This window comes from Mastigoproctus giganteus, chromosome 2 (genome assembly GCF_048544385.1).
Source record: "Mastigoproctus giganteus isolate SK-2022 chromosome 2, ASM4854438v1, whole genome shotgun sequence".
NCBI lineage: Eukaryota > Metazoa > Arthropoda > Arachnida > Uropygi > Thelyphonidae > Mastigoproctus > Mastigoproctus giganteus.
This window is the reverse complement of record NC_143576.1, coordinates 1,249,713-1,272,893: the sequence shown is the minus strand read 5'-3', so window position 1 is coordinate 1,272,893 and position 23,181 is coordinate 1,249,713. Positions and strand designations below refer to the sequence as shown.

Below are 23,181 nucleotides of genomic sequence, written 5' to 3'. Positions count from 1 at the left end.
TCCTGGGTATAACCTCCATGCACAAGTATATGGTGGGTGACCACCCAGGTGTGAACCAACGTAAGCAGGGGTCGAGGTGTGGCGCCCACACCACATGGAGGAATGCCACCCCTCTATGTTACCAGGCAGTACTAGGTGGTAGATGACTCTCATCAACTGGCGCAATACCACCACTTTACTTATTGGAGGCTTGAAGTGGTGGAACCCATGTTTAGTCTCTAGAGCTAAGTTCCGGTCAACCTTTCCCTATCTCTTCCATCATGCAGTATGATCTCATCAACTGGTGCAATACCACCACTTTACTTATTGGAGGCTTGAAGTGGTGGAACCCATGTTTAGTCTCTAGAGCTAAGTTCCGGTCAACCCTTCCCTATCTCTTCCATCATGCATTGTGGCGAGATCCAATATTCCTTACATTTCGAGGGTACAGCTCTAAAACGATGTTCGCAGGCCAGCCGCTAGTTAGTACACCAGACCGAACCTATTGGTAACCCTCTAGGAGGCTTCTGGATCAGCTAGTGTATAATCTTGCTACCTCTACTCTGCCAGATAGTGACTGGAGGGAATCCGAGTAGTGTGTATGCGGAGAGCATTGTCGAGGCCATGTTATGTCAAGGATCTGGGCATATTCTTACCATGTGTATGCCATACCAAAATTTTCATTGCTTCATGCAGCATGTCCCACCCACTTTTTCTTACTATTGAATACACCATGAATTGTCAAACTAATAGAGCAAGCTTATCTGCGAAAAGATCTAAACTTCCCAAGCACTTCCTAATTCATTTCACAAATATACATGGTCTCAATTCTAATCTCAACGATGTCCATTTCCACTTGCAGTCTGCCAAACCCCATGTTCTTTTTCTGACAGAATCTCAGTTATCGGTTAATTCAACTACTGCTCACCTCAGATGCCCAAATTATTCGCTGTATGATTTCTTTCGCCTCAAAGGTGGTACTTGTGCATATGTCCGTTCTGATATTCCCTGTCAGAGACTTGGCAATTTGGAATCTCCTCTCTTTGATCTTCTCTGGCTTAAAATCTCTCTACCTCATTGTGTCAAATTCATGTTTAGTCTCTACCATCCTCCCAACTCCACTAATCACTTGGAGCTCTTTGATTTCCTCTCTTTGCAACTTGACTTTCTCCAGTCCAACTTTCCTAACAGTGAGGTAATTTTCCTTGGTGATTTTAACGTTCACAACTCCAGCTGGCTTCCGTTTTCTAGTCACACCGACCCAGTTGGTCGAAATGCTGAGGCTTTTGCAATTACTAATGACATTGCACAGATTGTTCAATTACCTACAAGAATAACGGAGAATCCTAATCATACAGCCAACACACTTGATCCTTTTCTCACAAAACCCTTCTAAGTACACGGTCGAAGTGAGAGGTCCTTTAGGCACTTCGGATCACAACTTGGTGATTGTCTCTTCTCCAATGGAGCCTTTATTCCATGGCTATTCCCAACCTCGTGTTGTTTGGCATTACGACAATGCAAAATGGGATGACCTGCGAGATTTCTTTTCTTCTTTTCCCTGGCTGGATTGCTGTTTCAAATCTTCTGATGTCAACGTTTGCTCAGATCGTGTCAGTGAAATTATTCTTGCAAGAATGGAATCCTTTATCCCACACTCCACTTTAAAATCTCGTCCTTTATCTAAACCTTGGTTTTCCAATAAATGTGCTAAAGCTGTTCATGACAAGAATGTTGCATATCGTAATTGGCTTGTTTCTGATTCTTCAGTTTCATTTTCTGCCTGCACCAAAGCTCGCAACAATTGTAAAGCAGTTATTAATCAGTCCAAACTAAAGTTTGAACAGGCTAAGAGTAGAAAACTTTTACCGAGCATTCTGGTCTCTTGCCAAAGCTATTGGCCGCAACTTTTACCTTTTACCTTTAACTTTTACTTAGCTGCTCTAGACTCTGTTAGGGCTAAAACTAATACCTGTGTTGAGTAATTGTAAGCCAAACTTTTATCATTTGTACAGTTCCGTTCCTATTCTACTGTATAGTAAGCCTTTTCCTTTAGATTTTACTAAAACTATAATTCTGTTTTCAATTGTATAAATTGATCAGTTATAATCTTTTGGTTGGATTTTGAAATTATGTCAAATCTGGTTTGCTTAGTAATATACTTTTCTTGTGTACTTTTAAAGTTCTTAACATTGTTTATAAACCTAAAATAAGATTACTTGCAAGTCTTTTTGCGTAGTTTTGTTAAATATTTTGTTTTCTCCCTGAGGATAACACTATAAAATTAATTGATAATAATTAGGTTCCTGGCTGGCGCTTGACTTGTTAAGATCATATTGTATATGGAGAATCAATAGTTTGTTGTTTTCCTTGGCAGGGGTTTAGCCATCTGGGACTTGGTTCCCCCTGGCTGAGGAGGATAGTTTTGTCTCTGCTTGCAGGTTTTAATTGTTGTATATTGAGTGAGATCATTGTAAGTATAATTTCCACGAGATTGTTGGAAGTTTTTGCCCAGGGTGTAGCCATTCTGGACTTGGTTCCCTGTTGGTGATTATTTTAAATACTTAGTTCCTGCTTGCAGACTTACATTTTATAATGTATATTTTAATTATGTTTTCAAGTGCCAGCTGCCTTGTATCAATTATGTGAATTTTTCCCACAGGTTGTGGGATGGTTAATTGACTTAGTTGTGTTATATTGCTTGTTTGGTTCGTGTGGTGTCCTCAGGGAGTTTTTGTTGGTCTAATTGGACTAACAATGGTTTATGTTATTATCTTATGTTATATGTTTCTGCTATTGGCTTTAACTCTTAAGTTTAATCTAAATTGCTGTCCTTTTTCCCGTTAAGCTTTCCCTACTTTTTCCCTTACTTACTTAAAACTAACTTCATTTAATCTTAATTTTTCTTCTGTTGTTTCCTTGGTAAAATCGCTTCCTTTAAAAGACTCTTCTGTTCTTAATGAGCTCTAATTGGACTAACTATGGTTATTTTATTTACTATGTTAATTGTTTCTGTTTTGGCTCTCACTCTTAACTTTTACTCTACTATTCTAAATTTATGTCCTTTCCCGTCTTTCTCTCCCCTACTAATTTAAAACTTACTTCATCAAACCTTACTTTTCTTTTCTGTCGACTCCTTAGTAAAAATCGCCCTATTTAAATACTTTTGTTCTAAAAACATTCTTGAAACTTACTAATTATTTCCTTCTAGCTAGTCAAAAAGTTATTCATCCTAAGTAGTCTTCTGATAGTAGTTCCTGGCTGCCTCCTCGTGGCTAGGGACGGGAGTGGGGGGTTGGAGCATCTCTTCGCTCTCAATCCCCTGCTGCTAAAGCCAGGTGCCGGCATTCACAACAACGCAAACAACACATCTACACAACACTAATTACATAATCTATCTTTCTTTTAGCTGTTTTTCTTAAAATTTTTCTCCTTTTTTTTTTTTTTTTTTTTTTCTCCTGCCGGCAGTTGGCGCTCTCGCCTAAAATTCGTGGAGTATAGGGGAAACCCTGGTTCCCACATTTAACTGACACAAATACTTGAATACTTGTCCAAACCAGATGGTTCTGTTGTCACTTCAGCCAAGGATAAAGCTGACCTGCTAGCATCCCATTTTAATTCCAAATCATGTATTAACGATCTTGATAAAACACCTCCCACCATTCTCAACATTGAATGGAGCATTCAATGCCTCCTGTGGTCTTCCGTCAAAAGGATGTCAGAAGGATTTTGACGAATCTCGATGCTAAGAAAGCTCCAGGTCCCGATGGTATTTCTCCACTTGTTCTCAAAACCTGTGCTCCTAAACTTACTCCTATTTTTGCCGCCTTTTTTCACTTTCTTATTCAAAGGTGTTTTTCCTTCTGCTTGGAAATTTGCTCATATCCAGCCAGTTCCTAAAAAGGGTAACAAATCCCTCCCATCTAATTATCGTCCCATTGCAATTACTTCTACTCTTTCTAAAGTAATGGAGAAATCAATTAAACGCCAACTCTTAAACTACCTAGAAACCTTCCGTCTGATCAATGATCGCCAGTATGGATTCCATCAGCATCGATCCACTGGTGATATTCTGGCTTATGTTACCCTTTTATGTATAAATTCAATGGAAAGGTTCGGTAAAACATAAGTAGTTGCTCGTGGCTTCTCAAAGGCTTTCGATTGTGTTTGGCATAAAGGTCTTCTAAACAAGCTTCCATCTTATGATTTGCCAACTGTTTTTAGTAATTGGTTTTCCAGTTTTCTCTCTGATCACTCACTGAGGGTGATGGTAGATGGCTCTCTATCTTCTAACTTCTCCACTAATGCCGGTGTCCCCCAAGGTTCAGTTCTTCCCCCCCCCACTCTTTTCCTCTTGTATATTAATGATCTTCTTCTTCCATTGACTGGAAATCCTATCCATAGTTTTGCCGATGATAGCACATTGCATTCCACTTTCCATTTTGAGAAACCTTGTCCTGCTCAATCAGCTTCAACTTCTCGAAAATCTGCTACCAATTCCTTAAATGCCGATCTTCAGGTAATTCTCCAGAGGGGCAAAGACAACCTAGTTGATTTCAACCCTTCTAAAACTCAGTCTTGTCTTATATCTCACAAAAAGGATTCTTCTGCTCCTATGCTTATCTTTAGTGACACTCCGATTTCTAGGCAAAATGATATATCTGTTTTGGGGATTACCCTGACTTCTAATCTCTCTTGGCACAAGCACATTAGATATTGCTTTCTCTGCATCTAAAAAACTTGGTTTTCTCTTTCGCTCTCGGCGTTACTTTTCTTCCAAACAGCTGCTCTCTCTGTATAAATCACAAATCCGCCCTGCCATGGAATATTGTTCCCACATCTGGGGTGGTGCTCCGAAAACCTCTCTCAGGCTTCTTGATATATATTATTATATTATTATTATTATTATTATAATAATAATATATCTCTAACAGAGTCTCTCCACTTGCTGTCTCATAGACGTAATGTTTCTGCTGCATGCCTCTTCTACAGATACATCCATGGACACTGTTCTTCTGAATTGGCTTCTGTAATTCCCGCTCTCTCTTTCAAAACAGTCCGAACACGTGTCGCCACCAGCCAACATCCATTTGCTGTCCAACTTCAAACTCACAGAACCAACTTTTCATCATCTTCATTTATTCATTCAACTGCCATTTTCTGGAACAACCTTCCTTCATACATATTTCCTGAAAATTACAGTCTACAGAAGTTCAAGTCCATTGTCAACAAATATCTTCTTTCGTCTTCTCAACCTCCAACCCAAGCACAGTACCAAGTACTATAGGTTCTAATACCTCTCGTGTTTGGGGTTTTCATAAAAAAAAAAAAAAAAAGTCTGAAAATCTTTTCCTCTCTCTTTTTTTTTTTTTTTTTTATATATATATATATTTAATTTCTCCTTCTGTCGTAGGCTCAGGGCACAGTGCCTAATGGGCAATCCGGCCCTGGCCCTAATTGAAGCATGGGCAGTTAGTTATAATGTAGGTGGTTTTCAAGTTAGAGATTTGCCAGGTCAGTGTGTTAGAAGTGGGAATGCTTATCTTGGGAATGAAGTTCCGGGTAATCTCTCCTTTATTATAAGAATCCACAGAGTTTTCCAAAGTTTGTGTTTACTTCTGGCCATAACCACTTCTTTTCTGTCTTAATTTCCTGATCAGGAATGTTAGTGATAGTAGTAGTATAAATTCCACTGGCTGGTGTTGACGTAAGCTGCAGGCCCTAGTCTTTCTAAGGAGAAAGAGTCTCTGGAACTGACTAAGTTTGGTTGCAATTGTGACTTTATGTACTCTTTGAAATCAGACTGGGTCCATAAGAGACAAGACACCAGTCAACTACCCGCTGGCTAAAGGCCAAAATTTGCCTTTACCTAGCGGGTAGTTGATTGGTGGAACAGACTTCCATCTTTTTTCATGGAAGTTGATAGCCTAAATAAATTTAAGGCCGAGATGGGAGGGTGTTTTTTTTTTTTTTTTTTTTGGCTGATGCTGCATAAGCTTGCTTTCTTGCATTGTATGCCTCTACTAATGTTAATTCGGAGGAAAACAGCTTTATAAGTGAGCTCTGCAGCTCACATATAAAGCTGCACAGCTCTTCCCTTGAGACCCCAATCTGTTTTGGTAACATGAGCTAGTAGTAGTAGTAGTGGCACATGATGCAAGAAAGCAAGTGTAGGAGCTTATGCAGCATCAGCCAAAAAAAAAAAAAAAAAAAAAATCATCACACCATTCCCTCCAAATGCCTGTCCAGTTCCTCCTTAAATTTATTTAACCTATCAACTTCCACAACGACAGATGGAAGTTTGTTCCAGCAATTAACCACCCGCTGGCTAAAGGCAAATTTCCACACATCTATTCTACATCTGTCCTTTCTTAATTTGAACTTATGTCCCCGTAGGTTCGTAATCTGAACAAGTGGAAGGATCCCATCAGAATTCAGCGTGCTCAACCCATTCAAGGCCTTATAGACCTCAATCAGATCACCGCGCAGGTGCCTAGTCTCCAGCCACTGCAATTTGCAGAACTTAAGCCTCTCTTGGTAAGAGAATCCTTTCATTCCCCTCACCAATCGTGTTGCTCTTCTCTGTACACGCTCAAGAAAATCTACATCCTTCCTAAAATGAGGCCTCCAGACCTGTACGCAGTACTCAAGGCGTGGCCTGACCATTGCCTTATACAGAGGGACAATCACCTCCTTTTCCCTGCTAGCAAAATTCCTATATATCATTGACAAAACCCCATGACCTGCCCTAGCAGCCTGTCTGCATTGCTCAGAAAACTTCATATCCGACTGCACAATTACTCCCAGGTCTTTTTCATTTTCTACCACCTTAAGTGTAGTACCACACAGTTGGTACGTTTCTCTGGGGTTACTTCTACCCATATGCAGTACTTTGCATTTGTCAAGGTTGAACTTCAGTTGCCACTTCTTAGCCCATCTGCCCAAATTATCTAGATCCTGTTGCAGTAGCACACTGCCATTACTGTCATTAACAACCCTGCCAACCTTTGTGTCATCTGCAAACTTCGACATTAAGCCTGATATACCTTCATCAATATCATTGATAAATACACAAAACAACAGTGGACCCAACACCGAACCTTGTGGGACTCCACTAATAACATTAGTCCATGAAGAGCAGCACCCATTGATTACCACCCTCTGTCTTCTCCCACTTAATCATCCTTTTATCCATTGTAGCAACTTACCCTTAATACCATTCTGCTCCAATTTGTACAGTAGTCTTCCATGCGCAACAGTGTCAAAAGCTTTCCTGAAATCCAAGTATATGATATCAAAATTATTTTTCGCATCCAGTTCCTTTGTGACCACATCATAATAACCAATCAAATTTGTCAGACAAGACTTTCCCTTAACAAACCCATGCTGTGTTTGAATTATTGCTGCGGTCTTGTCTAGATGATCCTGCAATGCATCTTTAACCAGTGACTCCATTATTTTACCCGGAACAGAAGTTAAACTAACTGGTCTGTAATTACTCGTGTCACCCTTCGATCCACCTTTGTGAATTGGGGACACATTTGCACATCTCCAGTCCGTGGGAACCTCCCCTGAGTCCAAGGATGCTCTCATAATTATGGCTAAGGGTTTGCTTAGTTGCTTTGCCGCCTCCTTTAAAATAACTGGATAGATCCCATCCACCCCAGGTGCCTTTCTTATGTTTAACTTCAACAATTTCTCCTCCACTTTGCTCTCAGTTATTACAAAATCATTAAGCACACTGCTACAATTTGATAACCTTCTTCCATTTTCAAACTGTAATAATTCCTCACGTGTGAATGTAGATGCAAAATACTCATTCAGTTTGTTTGCTATCTGAGCAGGATCATCAACAGTCGAACCATCGATGTCAAGTGGACCAATCATATTCATCCCCTTCCTTTTAGAGTTTATATAAGTAAAGAAATCCTTGCTGTTTTTCTTAGCATCCTTTGCCAAAGATTTCTCGTAATCCGCCTTCGCCTGCCGAACCTCCTTTGTGACCTGATTACAGACTAGCTTATATCTGCCACAGGCTTCTGCGTCACCTGATAATTTATATGCATCCCATGCATTTTTCTTCTCTGTCACGAGTCTCATTAGTTCATTTGATAACCATTTAGGCCTAAACCTTGAACGATATTTCTTAATCGGTATATAAAGTCTAGTAGCTTCCACGATTAATTCCTTGAATGCTTCCCACTTAGAATTTACTGTTGGTAACATCGTCAGTTGATCCCACTGTACAGAATTTAAAAACTGTCTGAGACCACTGTACTCCCCTTTACGGAAGCAAAAACCCTTTCCTTTACCCCTGACGGTAGTTACCTCTTTGAGTAAATCCCACTTCAGCACACTGTGATCACTGCCACCTAGTGGTTCCTTTATCTGCAAATTCTTAATACACGAATGATCACTGCTGATAACCAGATCAAGAGTATTACTTTCTTTGGTTGCCTCTCGAACATGCTGCTGCAGAAAACAATCATCCAATAAATCCACAAAAGTCTGACTGGTGTGTGAGTGACCAACCCACAAGTTCCAGTCAATATCTGGGAAGTTAAAATCCCCCATTATAAGACATTCAGATTTACTGGCCCACTCTATTTCTCTGTACAATTGTTCATTGTACTCATTCAAGTCATTAGGCTTATAACACACTCCTACCCTTATTTTTCCTTTCGCAGTGCTTATCTCGCACCAAACTGACTCAACAGAGCACTGTTCATCTATATTAACTGGGTGCACTTCCTTTGATTTTATGTTTTTCTTAATTAACAGCATAACACCCCCTCCCTTTCTGTCCTGTCTATCCTTTCTGTACACATTGTACTCCCCAAATTCCAGTTCTGCATTCCTTATATCTTTGTGACACCATGTCTCTGCTATCCCAACAATATCCGCCTTTGATGTCTTGACCAACACTTCAAATTCATCAAATTTATTTACTATACTTCTAGCATTGGTATACATGCAAGCATACATGCTCCTATGCCTATTCCTTGTTACCCTAACACATCCCATATACCCAACTATTCCATGATGACTGCCATCCGTCCCTGAAACCCCCAACACCCCTCGCTCCAGGTCGCTTCTTATTCTAATAGAAGTTGTGCAAGAATCACCTTCACCTCTGCCTGCGGTTACTGTTAAACTATTAGTCTTTGTATCCCCCCAAACTAGCAGTTTTCCGACCCACCTAACACTGCCTCGATAGCATCAGCAAATATTCTTGCACCCTTTCTATTTAAGTGTATCCCATCCCTGTAGAAGCAATCTCTCCTGTTAACAAGTACAGTCCAGGCTGAAAAAAATTCTACCCCTTGAGCCTTGCACAATCCTTCCAGGGCCGAATTGATCGACAAGGCTCTCATCATGTACTCCCTCCTATCGTGTCTGGGCAGAATTGCAGACACCTTCAAATTCAACCCGATTTCACGGCTTTTTTTCAACAGTGACCTGTACTTGTTGAGTAATTCTGCCGGTCTCCTACTCTTAATATCATTAGTGCCAACGTGTACAACTATATCACCTTTTGTGCCCTTGAAAGATGATATCCGCTCTACAACGTCATCAACCTTTGCCCCTGGCAGACATACCCTGGTCCTGTTCCACCTATCCTTTTTACAAAGGATGTTCCCCGTTTCCCTGACAATAGAGTCACCAACAACAACTAGTTCCTGTGGGACCAGCGCATTCTGCCTTAGGGGTTGCCGCTGTGTTGCGTGATGACCAAGTGCAAGCTCTGGCGTTGATGTGGGCAGCTGAGAGCCTGATGGGCCCCTCAATTTAGTTCCTTCGAGGGCATCCACCCTGTCCTTCAAGCTCTCATATAGGCCCATAAGAACGCTGAGTTGTTGCCTGATTTCGATACACTCCTTGCATTGCGCACACACAAAGACATCCCCCATGGCAATATCATGTTCCGTTCCAGAGAGTTCGGCAAACATTTCACAAGTTGCACATTTCTTTAGGCTGTGATGCGTTGGAGAACTGCCCCCCTCAGTTCTCCCCCGAGTCACAGCACTCCTGCCACTTTGTGCCCGTTGCTTTGCTGCTCTAGTTTGGGGCATGGTAGTTTAAATTAATAAAATCAATAAATTAAATATCAATAGTATTTGAATAGAAACTATTAAATAGAAACAGTGAAGCGTATTACTATATAATTATGCGTTAGAGCTACCTAGCTACCTCAATTAAAAAAATTTGAATTCCCTACCACTATATCCAAAAACAATGGCTACAAAAATGGAACGAAATAACGGTTTTACCTATCGTAAGTAAAATCCACAAAAACTCTTTATCTAAATTAAAAATAAAAAATAACCAGCGTAACTATAACTATATGACTACGTATTAAGTACAATATAAAATAACAATCATGTAAATAACAGGTAAACACTTATCATTTTTGCAGAGCCTGTAACTGATAGCTGTAACTTTTAAAGAGATTTAGCGCCCTCTCTCAAATAGTAATGCAGTATATCATTTGATCTTCTCCTTGGTGTAGTCAAGATGTGGGATAAAGCTCCATTTGTGAGCAGCGATAATGCTGAGGTATTTTATGGACTGATGGCACTTCAGAGATTATTTTAATTTGATAACTAGGGATCTGTAGATATTTTGGATATTTAGGTTAAAAGAAGCATTTTTGCCTTAGTTGTAGATACAGTGAGCTTGTATAGATTAGCCCATCCTGAAGCGCCGAGGGAACAATGTTGGCTTGCCTCTCCAGGGAGCCTGGGGTGGGATTGACTGGCAGGACCAGATTGTCGGCGTAAGAAACCAAGGTGGTGTGCTGGAATGAAGTGGCTAGCCCATTGATCGCGCACCATATTTCTAACAACCGGGACTAAGATGGAGCCATGGGGATAGCCTTTGGAAGTTGCTTTGGTAATCTTGTGGTATGGCATTTTAATGGTTAATTTTCTGTTGTTAAAGTAGCTGTAAGGGATTTTAACATTCTTGCAAAATGTTAATTTCTTAGTAACTCTAAAATCTGCAAACCAGTGAATACATACTCTTTGATTTTGGCATCACTGAATCATGAAAACTTAAATGTTGAAAGCCATCTCCATTCCTGCTCATAATAAAATTTTTCATTACACCTCTCTCTCTCACTCACACGCGCACGCACGCGCGCGCACACACACACACACACACACACACACACACACACACACACACACACACACACAGAGACAGAGAGAGAGAGAGAGAGAGAGAGAGAGAGAGAGAGAGGTGTAATGAAGAATTGGTGGTAAAAACATGTTTTCATGAATGGAGAGTTCTCAGTTGAATTAATACATATTCACTTCTTATCACTGTTACTAGCATTTTAATTTTCCTTTTTTTTTTTTTTTTAATAATAATAAGAGGGAAATGTGCCAAAATTACTAAATGAATTCTATAAACAAACACTACTGTACACTCAGGATGGTGACACTGTCGGAACTGTTTAGTGGGCAGGTTACATTACATGCTGTGAATAAATTGTTAAATAATTGCTGACACTACTGTACAGACCGTAATAGTGGAATGTAAAACTGGTGGTGGAATGCAGTGACTCACAAAGTTTGTTTGTAAATTAGCTGCCGTCTCGAATCAAAGAATGAGTTAATTCTGGTTGAAAAACATATTTCAACCAGAATTAACTAATTTTAGAATAAACTATCTGAAAGTCACCAGATATCTTCCTTTTTTGTTAACAATAAAATCTGATAGTCAGAATTATTCTTTTGTCATTTTCATGTAAATACTTGAAACGCCGTCATATTAGTTTTGATTACACTTTAGTAAATCTCACAATCATATTATTTGAATGTATCAACAAAAACCACTTTGAAAAACCAAAGTGAAATAAGTGGCATATCAGAAAACAAAATTTTTTCACATCTCCATCTCATTCATCTATAATTATCCAATTGTCTTGATACATCTCATTTTTATTTGGGATATTTTACAAAATTTTGCTTCTTTAAAAATAATCCATATTATAAGAAAAAAAAGTGTCTGACTAGGTTGGACAAATATGTGACTTAGTTTGATGTCCTCAATGATATGTTTAAAAGATCTTTGTATAGAAACCTTGTAGAAATTCCATTGTAATGTGTAAGAAGGAAGTTCTACAAGTTCTTAAAAAGAAGAAATGGAAAAACAAATTCTCTGAATTTGGATTACTTATTTTTAGAATTTTGTTCCTCCCTTCATTGATGATGTGATTGTGTTGTATTCTTCCTTTAGGTGCTTTATTTGCTTTTGAAATGCTGTGCAATATGTTGGGACGCCTTTTTGAGCCATACATAGTGCATGTACTTCCACATTTACTTCTGTGCTTTGGAGATGGAAACCAGTATGTTAGAGAAGTAAGTAGTGCTACTACTGTTACTTAGATGAAACACTAACATAAACTTTTAGTAAATGCATGACTTATAATCTATTCATTTCTGATGTTGTGCTAATGCAATTATACCATGACTACAACTCAGGCATTCTACCATTGAATAAACTTGTTTACATCCATATCCATATAAATATGCCATATTTATATGGATGTGGCTGTATCGCAGTATTTTCAGTCATGTACTGTGTAGAAATATTTTAGAACAAAAAATATATATATTTATATTGATTGATAATATTGAAATTATTGATATAAAGTTATTAATACTGATTGGAGTGCTGATTTGAAAATTGAAAAATTCAGTGCATAGGGTATATGCGGGGGTGGAGGTTACTACTGTTCAAAAATTTTAATGGTAAAATTGACAGACTTAAAATACACAAACTTAAAACAGCAGGTTCACACCATGTTTTGAATTTCAATACCCCATTGTTAAAACATTTTTTTAAATGTCACTTTTGTCAAATTATAACTGTTCTTTTTTTTTTTTTTTTACATATATAAAAGCGCAAGTATGACTTTGGTAATATATATATATATATATATATATATATATATATAAATAATAAATGGATATTCATTAAAAAATTATAAAATAAAATCCATCTTACTCAGAAATTAAGGGCTATGCAAGGCACTGTTCTTTCTACACCATTGTTATCTATATTTATCCAAAATGTATTGTGGAAGTCAATTTAAAGTGATGTCTCATGTACTGTCTAGTGTTCCAAATATATCCATACTTATTTTCCTGCCAAATCACTTATGTTATTCATTATACAACTGGTAGCATTTGGCAAATATTTCTTCAGGTGTAGAGGGCATGTAAGAACATATTAACTCCTTATTGGTAAATATTCCCTTGAAACAAGCATGCCTTGAAGAGTCAAGATGTAATCTCCAGATTAAAAGATATGCATATTAATACAAACAACATCTTGGTATCTTTCGACCTTTGTTCTGTGTTCACAACAATGCCTCTGGATGAAGCAAAAAATGTGTCTCCTAGAGGTTGTAGGCAGCCACATCTACCTTGGAAACCCAAGACTCTGAGATATTGGAGATCATCTACCTGTCTATAAGAAAAGCCTTTTTTTTTTACCTTCAACAAGCACTTCTACTCACAAATTTTGGGCCTTAGCATGGGAAATGCCCTTTCCTCACTCATGGGAATATTCTTGACTCACTTAAAGAAAAATTAGGCAGTTGGGCTGAGTAGTGGCAATTGAAGTTTAATATTGACAAATTCAAGGCACTGCATATAGGTAGGAATAATCCTAGGATAATATACTAACTGTGTAGTATCACACTCAAGAGGTGGAAGAGAACAAAAGAGATCTAGGAGTAATTGTACAGCCTTGCATGAGGTTTCCTGAGTAATGTGCAGACAAGCTGCTAGGACAGCTCGTGGAAGATTGTTAATAATATAATACAGGAATTTTTCCAGCAGGGGAGAAGGAAGTGATTATCCAATTGTATAATGCACAGGTTAGGCTGCATCTTGAGTACCAACAGGCCTGGCCTTATTTTGGGAACAATGTGAATTTGTGGGAATGAGTGCAGAGAAGAGCAACCAGGTTAGTCAAGGACACAAAAGAATAAGAATACCCTTTTGTGTCCTTGACTTTAGTTCTGCAAATTGCAGTGCTTTAAAGTTAGGAACCTGCAAGGACACCTGAATGAAAAGTTTAACACATTCACTGCCTTTTCGCATATGTGCATAAAACATCACTAGGAGTAATATGTCACAATGCACTCTGCCATAACATGTACGAGCAGTGATTCTTAAAACAGTCAACCAACAAGTGCCATAAATGTAAAGGCACATGAAATTAACAACTACACAGTATTGGCAAACTTTTTGAGTGCTTGGATTTTGTTTATAGATTTGGCACAAGTTTAATTGTTCTTTGCTTGTATTGACGTTAGGTCATATACATGAATAAACTTTTTGCAAAATTTTAAGATTTGTTCTTATTTACAGTTCACAAAAGAATAAGAAAAGTTTGGAATTCATTTAGCAATGAATTCCAAACTTTATTTATTTTTTTATTTTCAACCTTTGTGAATGAATTTAAGTAATGCTGGGGATGTCAGAATGTTGATTTTTTTCAGTGTTCCAAAAATTATAGCACCTTGAACTTGTTTTTTCACATTTAGTTAATAGAGAATGTGTTAATGTTTTAAGTAGATTGAATAAACTAAAGGCTGATAGCACCCCTGTTCTTTCTTGGACAACACACATAATTGGATAAACTTAGATTGAGGAAGGATGAGTAGGATAAATCTCTTGCTTTCAGTAAGAGAGTGATTGTTGAAATAAACTACTATCTGGATTTTGGAAGTGGGTTTTTCAATTAAATTTTAAGGAAGAACTAGGAAAATTATTAGAGTGGATGGACAGATGAGGTGGTGTGTGTGCCTGTGTTTAATAATGTTATACAAGCTTGCTTCCTTGGAACATTTGCCACTAGTAATGCTAATGAGATTGGCTAGACAAAATCTCCCCTTAACAAATCCATGTTGTGATTGCTGTGTAACTGCATTTCTGTAAAGTTATACTGAATTACTTCTTTAACCAGTGACAACATTATTTTTTTGGAAATCAAATCCACCTTAGGTTTCTAATTACACTTTAATCTTCAATACGCCTTTTTTTGAATAGGAGTGACAATTGTACATCTGCGATCTGTAGTATTATTTCATGAGTACAAGGATGCTGTCATACTTTATGGCCAGTGGCTTTCTTAGAAATACGTTTTTGACTATAATTGGCTAGATCCCAATATTACTGCAATATTACTCCAATACTTATTTACTTGTAGCTTCAATTTCTTTTTCACTTTCCTCTCAGTTATGACAAAATCATTTAGTTCTGTTAAAATTTGATATACTATTATCATCTCTGTTTCTAAAAAATTCCTCGTGTGTGAATGTAAATGCAAAATATCTGTTCAGTTTTTCAGAACCTGAACAGGATCTTTGGTAGATATGCCATTCATATCTAGTTGGCTAATTTCTTTCATCCCTTTCCTTCTAATATTAATATAAATAAAGAAGTTTTTGCTAACTTTCTCTGCATTCTTTGCTAGAGACCTCATAATCTACTTTATTTTATTTATTTATTTTTGCTCATGGGTTTAAGATCCACCTGCATAAATACAAGAGTACTGATCTCTCTCTGCTTGATCAGTCTGGGGTTAGTCACTTTCTTATAATATCTTTTTTTTATCTTACTTGCATGAACATCCCAGTCACCGACAGCAGTTACATATGTGATTAAGAAACCGGTAGAAGTTCTGGAACATTATGCACTTCACAAAGGAAATTATTACAGATTAACATTGGTTTAAATTGTAGTTACCTTAAACCACCATTACTCTAGTATGATTTGTATGCATTCAATGTTATAAGCCTTCAACAGTATCTCTTAGTTAGTGTAAAAAGCTGAGTGACTTCTATTATTGTTATTACTATTTTTAGTGGCATGTGATGCAAGAAAGCAAGCTTAAAAGGCATCAGCAAAAAAAAAAAAAAAAAAACAAGAAAAAAACTCCCATATCACCTGTTCATCCTCTCCAATAATATGTCTATTTCTTCCTTAAATTTATTCAGACCACCCACATCCACAACAGTATTTCATGTTATCAGTAAGTGCTGAGGGTTTATATTAAAAATTATAAAAATGTATTTTATATAATTGTCTCAATCATATATTTTTTATTAGAAATATGAAAATTTGTTAACATTCAGCATTATTAAAATATAATTATTAAATTTTCAGTATGTTTTTGAAGTTAATGGTCTTCTAATGAACGTGAATGTATATTGTATATTAATAAGGTTGCACAGATATTTACTCATGTGCGTGCAATAAGGAATTGTAGTCATATTTACGTATATAATTTTTATTTTTTAGGCTACAGATGACACTGCTAGAGCTGTGATGAGCAAATTGAGTGCTCATGGGGTTAAATTAGTGTTACCATCACTTTTGGCGGCATTAGAAGAGGACTCATGGAGAACAAAGGCTGGTGAGCATTTATTGTTTATACATAGTGTTTTTAAGGAAGTTAGGAAATAGATGTGTTTCTAAGAAAAATAGGAAAGCTGAAATAACCAAATATATTATTTACTATGAATGATTGCTTACCTTATTTTTCTGATTTATCATGTATTTCGTCTATTCATTCCCCACTCTGTCATATCGACATTTTGTCGGCACCTTTTTTGCACATTTCCAGCTTTGTGTGTGTTCTTCATACTTCTTTGGAACTTTCACTTGTGTTCAAAATGGTTATTAGATATCAGTGAGGTAGTAGTAGTAATACCAGCAGATATACAGTTTATAAGGATTATACTTGTGGATTCATGTTCAGTTGTTAACTATGCCTACAGTGTAATATATTTTATGTTCCCTGGTTAGATATTCTTATATATTGGATTAATTCAACTTTATTTATGTATGAGACTGTGAGAGATATATAGCTAACTAAATTTTAACCTTGCTATTAGCTAGGGATATCTTATCATAGGAAGTTGAATAATGGTAATCTAGTAGCCTGTTATAAATTAGAAAATAGCAAATGCTATTTTGGCCATTTTAAAAGTGGTAAATAGTAGAGAATTTCTTTGTTCTCGTGTTTGTTTTTGTGGCTGATGGGTTTTAAACTTAATGCATATCATGATCCTTTGCTTTAACTGTTGACTTGACTTTTTTGCACTATTTTGATACAAGTAACATTTCTGAAAGGTTAATTTACCATTTTGTTAAAAGCCAAGAAGCTTCTAAGACAGCTTGTTTTAGGATTTATTGGTCCCTCATCTACAATTCCCTGAATAGTGGTAAAGAATTTTTTTTCAGTGATACGTGAAGCATGAAACTTTTAAAAATGGTGAAAAGTATGACTTCTTTGTCCTTATATGCATTTTTGTGGGTTGGCAGGATTTAAACTACAGTGATCTTAATAACCTTAGTATTAGTAGTGACAAATGGTGCAAGAAAGCAAGCATATGGAGAATCAGCCAAAAAAAAAAAAAAAAAAAAAACACCTCTCAACTTCTGTAATACCAGATGGAAGTTTGTTCCAACAATTCACTTACCTGCTGGCAGGAGGCGAATTTCTGTATATCTATCCTGCAAGTAACCTTCCTCATTTTGAATTTTTGCTCCCTGATCTTGGCAGGGTTTAAATTACAATGATCTTAATACCCACAGTATGCAAACTTTGTCCTAACTGTGGGTTGTCTTGATATTGTGTTACTTTAAAATAAATGTTACAATATTTGAAGGTTAAATGCACAAGGCATAATATGATATGGGCTTAAATTAAACTATTTACATAGTGTGAAAGGCATCGTTTTTAATTGTATCTCATATAGTGGCTACCTTCACAACGAGATATCAGGCATTGCACTACATCGAATAAGTAACGCTTCTCTAGTAGAGAAGATTAATGTTATTTATTCTCAGTGGATACCACCACTCAGACGACACATACAATTAAAAACGATGCCTTTCACACTACATAAGTATCTTAATTTGTGGGTAAACTATGGTGTATCTACACCGATATTATATAGTTAATTTAAACCCATATCATATTATGCCATTTAATCTTCAAATATTGTATCATTCTGTACACCATTTGGCATCTCTCATATTGTGGAACCACTTTGCAACAGTGATGGCATGTTTGGATTATCTGGGTACCTGCCCACCAACCGATGATAGGCCAACAGCTTTGAAATGGTGCCGTCTGGGGGTGGTGGTATCCAATGAGAATTAATAACATTAGTCTTCTCTACTAGAGAAGCATTACTTATTCGAAGTAATACAATACCTGATATCTCATGAAGGTAGCCACAATATGAGCTACAATTAAAGACTATGCCTTTCACACTAAGTAGTTTAATTCATGGGTAAACTATGGGGTATCTACACCAATATTATATATTTAAAATAAATGACATAGCCCAAATATTTAATCCCCCATTTACAAAACACATTAAATTTCCTATTTATAAAATCATTTAAGGTCCTACTTTAAATGGTTTTGTAAATACTGTTTTATAATGGATGGGGAGATTTTTTTAAACAACAGTCTGTAGATTCCATTCTATCATTTGTAAATGTGGATTACCATAGACTACTATTTACTAAACTTTTTCAGAATTTTGAAAAGACCAGAATAGCATTAACTGTTCCAAAATTTCATGTATGAATAAGTCTGTATGATATATGTGATACATGATATAGTCTATATGATATATGTGATATATGATATAGTCTGTATTAATAATATTTTGGCAGTGAATTGTCACTTAAATCCACCTACTCCTGATAATGAATGGGTAAATTCCAAAACGGGATGTCATATTAGATGTTTCAGGTTCTAAGTCAGTGGTTTTCAACCGGGGTGCCACATAATTTGGGTTTAAGTTACTTAAACTTATTTATTTATTTTTTAATTTATATGTTTATTTCATTATAAAAAGGTGTATAGTATCTTTTTAATTTTGTGGTGATGTATAATTGATGTTTACTTAGTACCTCTATATAAAGAATAAAATTGTTATATACTGTATATATATAATTTGTATTATGAAATGTAATTTTTATAATTATATTATTGTAATAACTATCATATAACATATATATTTTTTAATATTACACACACACACACACACACACACACGCACGCACGCGCGCGCGCCGAGAGAATCGGACCTAACAGACAGAAAATTGAGTAGGGGTGCCGCAAAATAAAATAAATTACTTAGGGGTGCCATTATTAAAAAAGGTTGAAAACCACTGTTCTGAGTAAAAGGTAGATTAATATTTTTGCAATTTAATTTGTTCAAACATAGGGCAGTATTGTGGCAACTTATGATTAATGCAAATGTTGTGAGCATTAAGACCATTGATTTAACTAGGCATTTCAACTCCCACAGCCCACATAAATATACCATTTCACCCTGTTATGTCATAATAAATTTTCTCTCAAGTAGTATTTTGTTGAACTTTTGTTAAGTTTTCATGTACCAAAAAATTCTGAATTCTAACCTGTGTTACTTCATACATGTTGTTTTGCCACTGTCAAGAAAATGTAGCTTTAATTGTGTCTTTAAATGCAGCTTATTAATTTGAAGTTTGTGTTATTTATGTTAACATCAGTTTATTGCTTTAAGTTTATATATATATATATATATATATATATATATATATATATATATATATATATATATATTAATAACCTGTGCTATTTGCTTATTTTCATTTTATTTATTATTTATTTTATGTATTTTTTCTTTTGCAGTCTTTGCACCTTTTGTTGGCTTCGGTGCAATTACCCAGTAATTATGTATGAATTTTTTTTTTTTTTTTTTGGATGAATTAAATTTTTTTGGATACATATAACCAAAATATGTCTTTCAGAAAAAGCAGTATGTACTGGAACTTAAGAACAAATTTGAGCTTCTGCAGACTGCTCAGGACCAAGATATCGATGAGGAATATTACAACTTTCTGAAAGCAATAAAGCCCAAGAAACATATAAGTAAAAAGAAATCCAAAGAACAAAAAATTAGTCAAGAAACACTTGTCATGATGAACAAATGAAGAGCAAGATAAAACTGACAAGGATAAAATTTGAGTATACTGGGTTATGCAAAACCATTAGAAAGACACTCAGAGAGGACATAAGAAAATTTAACACAAGAACAGTAGAATAAGCATTAATGGAAAACAAAGGACTTAAATCAGCAGCCATGAGCTGTAATACATAAAGATAAATGATACTGAAACTGAAGAATAGCGATGGTGTACTTATAAACAGCAGAGAAGGCATAATTCAAATAGCAGAAGACTACTATAGAGAATACAAGGAGCGAGGGAATGATGCTAGCAGTGGGGAAGATGGATTGCAAATTAGTAACACACACGACATACCCAATGTCTTTCCTGATGAGGTAGAACATGCATTGAAGAAAATAAAGAATCAGAAAGCCCCTGGGGAAGATGAAGTTACTGTAGAGTTGTTAAAATTGGGGGGGAAGAGACATGACACAAAAACTGGCAAGACTTCACAAAATGCATTAGAAAAGGTGTGATGCCTAAGGAGTGGAATAATACAATCATATTTTGCTGCAAAAGAAAGGAGATACATCAGAAATTGGAAATTATAGACCAATTAGTTTGTTATCCCACATTTACAAGTTGTTCACAAGGGTCATTACTAACAGATTAGAAACATGATGAGAATCAACCGAAAGAGCAAGCTGGCTTTAGGACAGGATTCTCAACTATGGATCACCTTCACGTTTGTTTGTTTGTTTTGTTGGTTTTTAGGAGCATTAGCAACTAAGGCCATATTGCTCCGGGATATGCGGTGGTCATTCCTTGACCTTTCCGCATCCTCCGTATTTGGTGGTGACGGGCTCGAACCCCGGTCTAATCAAGAAGCTTGTGCTGCGCACTGCTGCTCCTTCCCACCTGGCTACGGAGGCGCCCTCACCTTCACGTAATATCACAGCTAATGGAGAAAGCAAATGAATATAAAATACCATTATACCTGGCATTTGTGGATTATGAAAAGGCATTTGACTCCATACAGCATAAGACAATGTTTCGGGCACTGGAAAGACAAGGCATAGATACTCCATATATTATGATTTTGAAGAAAATATATGAGAATGCTACCTCCTTTATTAGACTACACAAAGACAGTAGCAAATTTAAAATTGAGAAGGAGACAATATCTCCAAAGTTGTTTACTGCTGCCCTTGAGGAAGCTTTCAGAAGATTAAACTGGTCGCAGAATGGTCGTCAATGTGAATGGAGAGTACCTAAACCATTTGCGATTTGCTGATGACATTGTGGTCATAAGCACATGATGCAAGAAAGCAAGCTTATATAGCATTAACCCAAAAAAAAAAAAAAAAAAACCCACCCTTATTTCACCCATTCACTTGCTCCAGATGTTCGTCAAGTTCTGCCTTGAATTTATTTAAGCTAACTTCTACAACGACAGATAGAAGTTTGTTCCAGCAGTCAACCACCCACTGGCTAAAGGCAAACTTCCGCACATCTATTCTACAACCGTCTCCACAATTTGAATTTTTGCCTTTTCAGGCGATTATTCTGAGCAAGAGGAAGAATCCCATCAGCATTGAGCATGCTGAAACCATTCAAGGCTTTATACACCTCAATCAGATCACCTCGCAGGTGCCTAGGCTCCAGACACTGTGATTTTCAAAACATAAGCCTTTTTTCGTAAGAGCAACCCTTAGTTCCATTCACTAATCTTGTTTCCCTTCTCTGTACTCATTCGAACAGCTCTACATCCTTCTTAAAATGAGGCCTCCAGACCTGTACTGGAGGCCTCATTTTATATACAGTACTCAAGGTGTGGTCTGACCATTGCCTTATACAATGGGATAATCACCTCCTTATCCCTGCTGGAAAAATTCCTGTATATCATTGACAAGACACCATGAGCTACTCTTGCAGACTGTCTGCACTGCTCAGAAAACTTCATATCTGCCGGCACAATTACCTCCAGGTCCTTTTCATTCTCTACCACTGTCAGTGTGGTACCACAGAGTTGATTCATTACTCTAGGGTTCCTGCTTCCCATATGCAGTACTTTACATTTGTCAATATTAAAATTCAGTTGCCACCTATCAGACCACCTGCTCAACTTTTCTATATCCTGTTGCAGCAGTGTACCGTCATTAGTATCATTAACAACCCTACCAACCTTCATATTGTCTGCAAACTTGGACATTAAGCCTGATATACCATCATCAATATCATTTATAAATACAGAAAACAACAATGGACCCAACACTGAACCCTGAGGGCCTCCACTAATAACATTAGTCCACGAAGAGCAGTGTCCATTGATTACCACTCTCTGTCTTTATCCACTCAACCATCCCTTTATCCATAGCAGCAATTTGCCTCCAATGCCACAGTGCTTCAATTTGTGCAGCAGTTTTCTATGTGCAGCAGTATAAAAGGCTTTTCTAAGATATCAAATATATGATATCAAAGTTATTCTTTGCATCCAGTTTGTTTGTGACTACATCATAGTATCCAATCAAATTAGTCAGACAAGACTTCCCCTTAACAAACCCATGCTGTGTCCGAGCTATACCTGAAGTCTTGTCTAGATGATCCTGCAATGCTTCTTTAACCAATGCCTCCATTAATTTCCCTGGAACACAAGTTAAACTAACAGGTCTGTAATTACCTGTCTGCCCCTTTGATCTTCCTTTGTGGATTGGGGTCATATTTGCACATCTACAGTCCATGGGTACCTCCCCTGAGTCCAGGGAAGCTCTCATAACTATGGCTAAGGGTTTGCTTACTTCCTTTGTCGCCTCCTTTAATATAACTGGATAGATTCAATCCACCCCAGGTGCCTTTCTTGTGTTTATCTTCAATTTCTCCTCCACTTTACTCTCAGTTATTACAAGATTATCTAGCTTGCTGCCAGAGTTGAATACACCTCTGGCATTCCCCTCCCCGAATAACTGCTCATGTGTGAATGTCGATGCAAAATATTCATTTAGTTTGTTAGCTACCTGAGCAGGATCATCAACAGTTGAACCATCGATATCAAATGGACCAATCTGATTCATCCCCTTCCTTCTAGAGTTTACATAACTAAAGAACTCTTTGCTGTTTTTCTTTGCATCCTATGCCAAAGATTTCTTGTAATCTGCCTTCGCCTGCCTAACTTTTTGTAACTTGGTTACAGACCAGCTTATATCTATCATAGGCTTCTATGTCA

General features: G+C 36.9%; 1 protein-coding gene across 2 annotated transcripts in view; it reads left to right on the top strand.

Annotated features, from left to right (window-relative positions):
* The window catches only part of l(3)80Fj (lethal (3) 80Fj), a 694,407-nt gene that overhangs the window by 385,259 nt on the left and 285,967 nt on the right, over window positions 1-23,181 (top strand). For both annotated transcript variants that reach the window (XM_090387924.1, XM_090387932.1), the window contains exons 32-33: window positions 12,223-12,344; window positions 16,302-16,416. In XM_090387924.1, coding sequence (XP_090244050.1) covers window positions 12,223-12,344; window positions 16,302-16,416 — 237 coding nt within the window. The remainder of the gene's footprint in view (window positions 1-12,222; window positions 12,345-16,301; window positions 16,417-23,181) is intronic.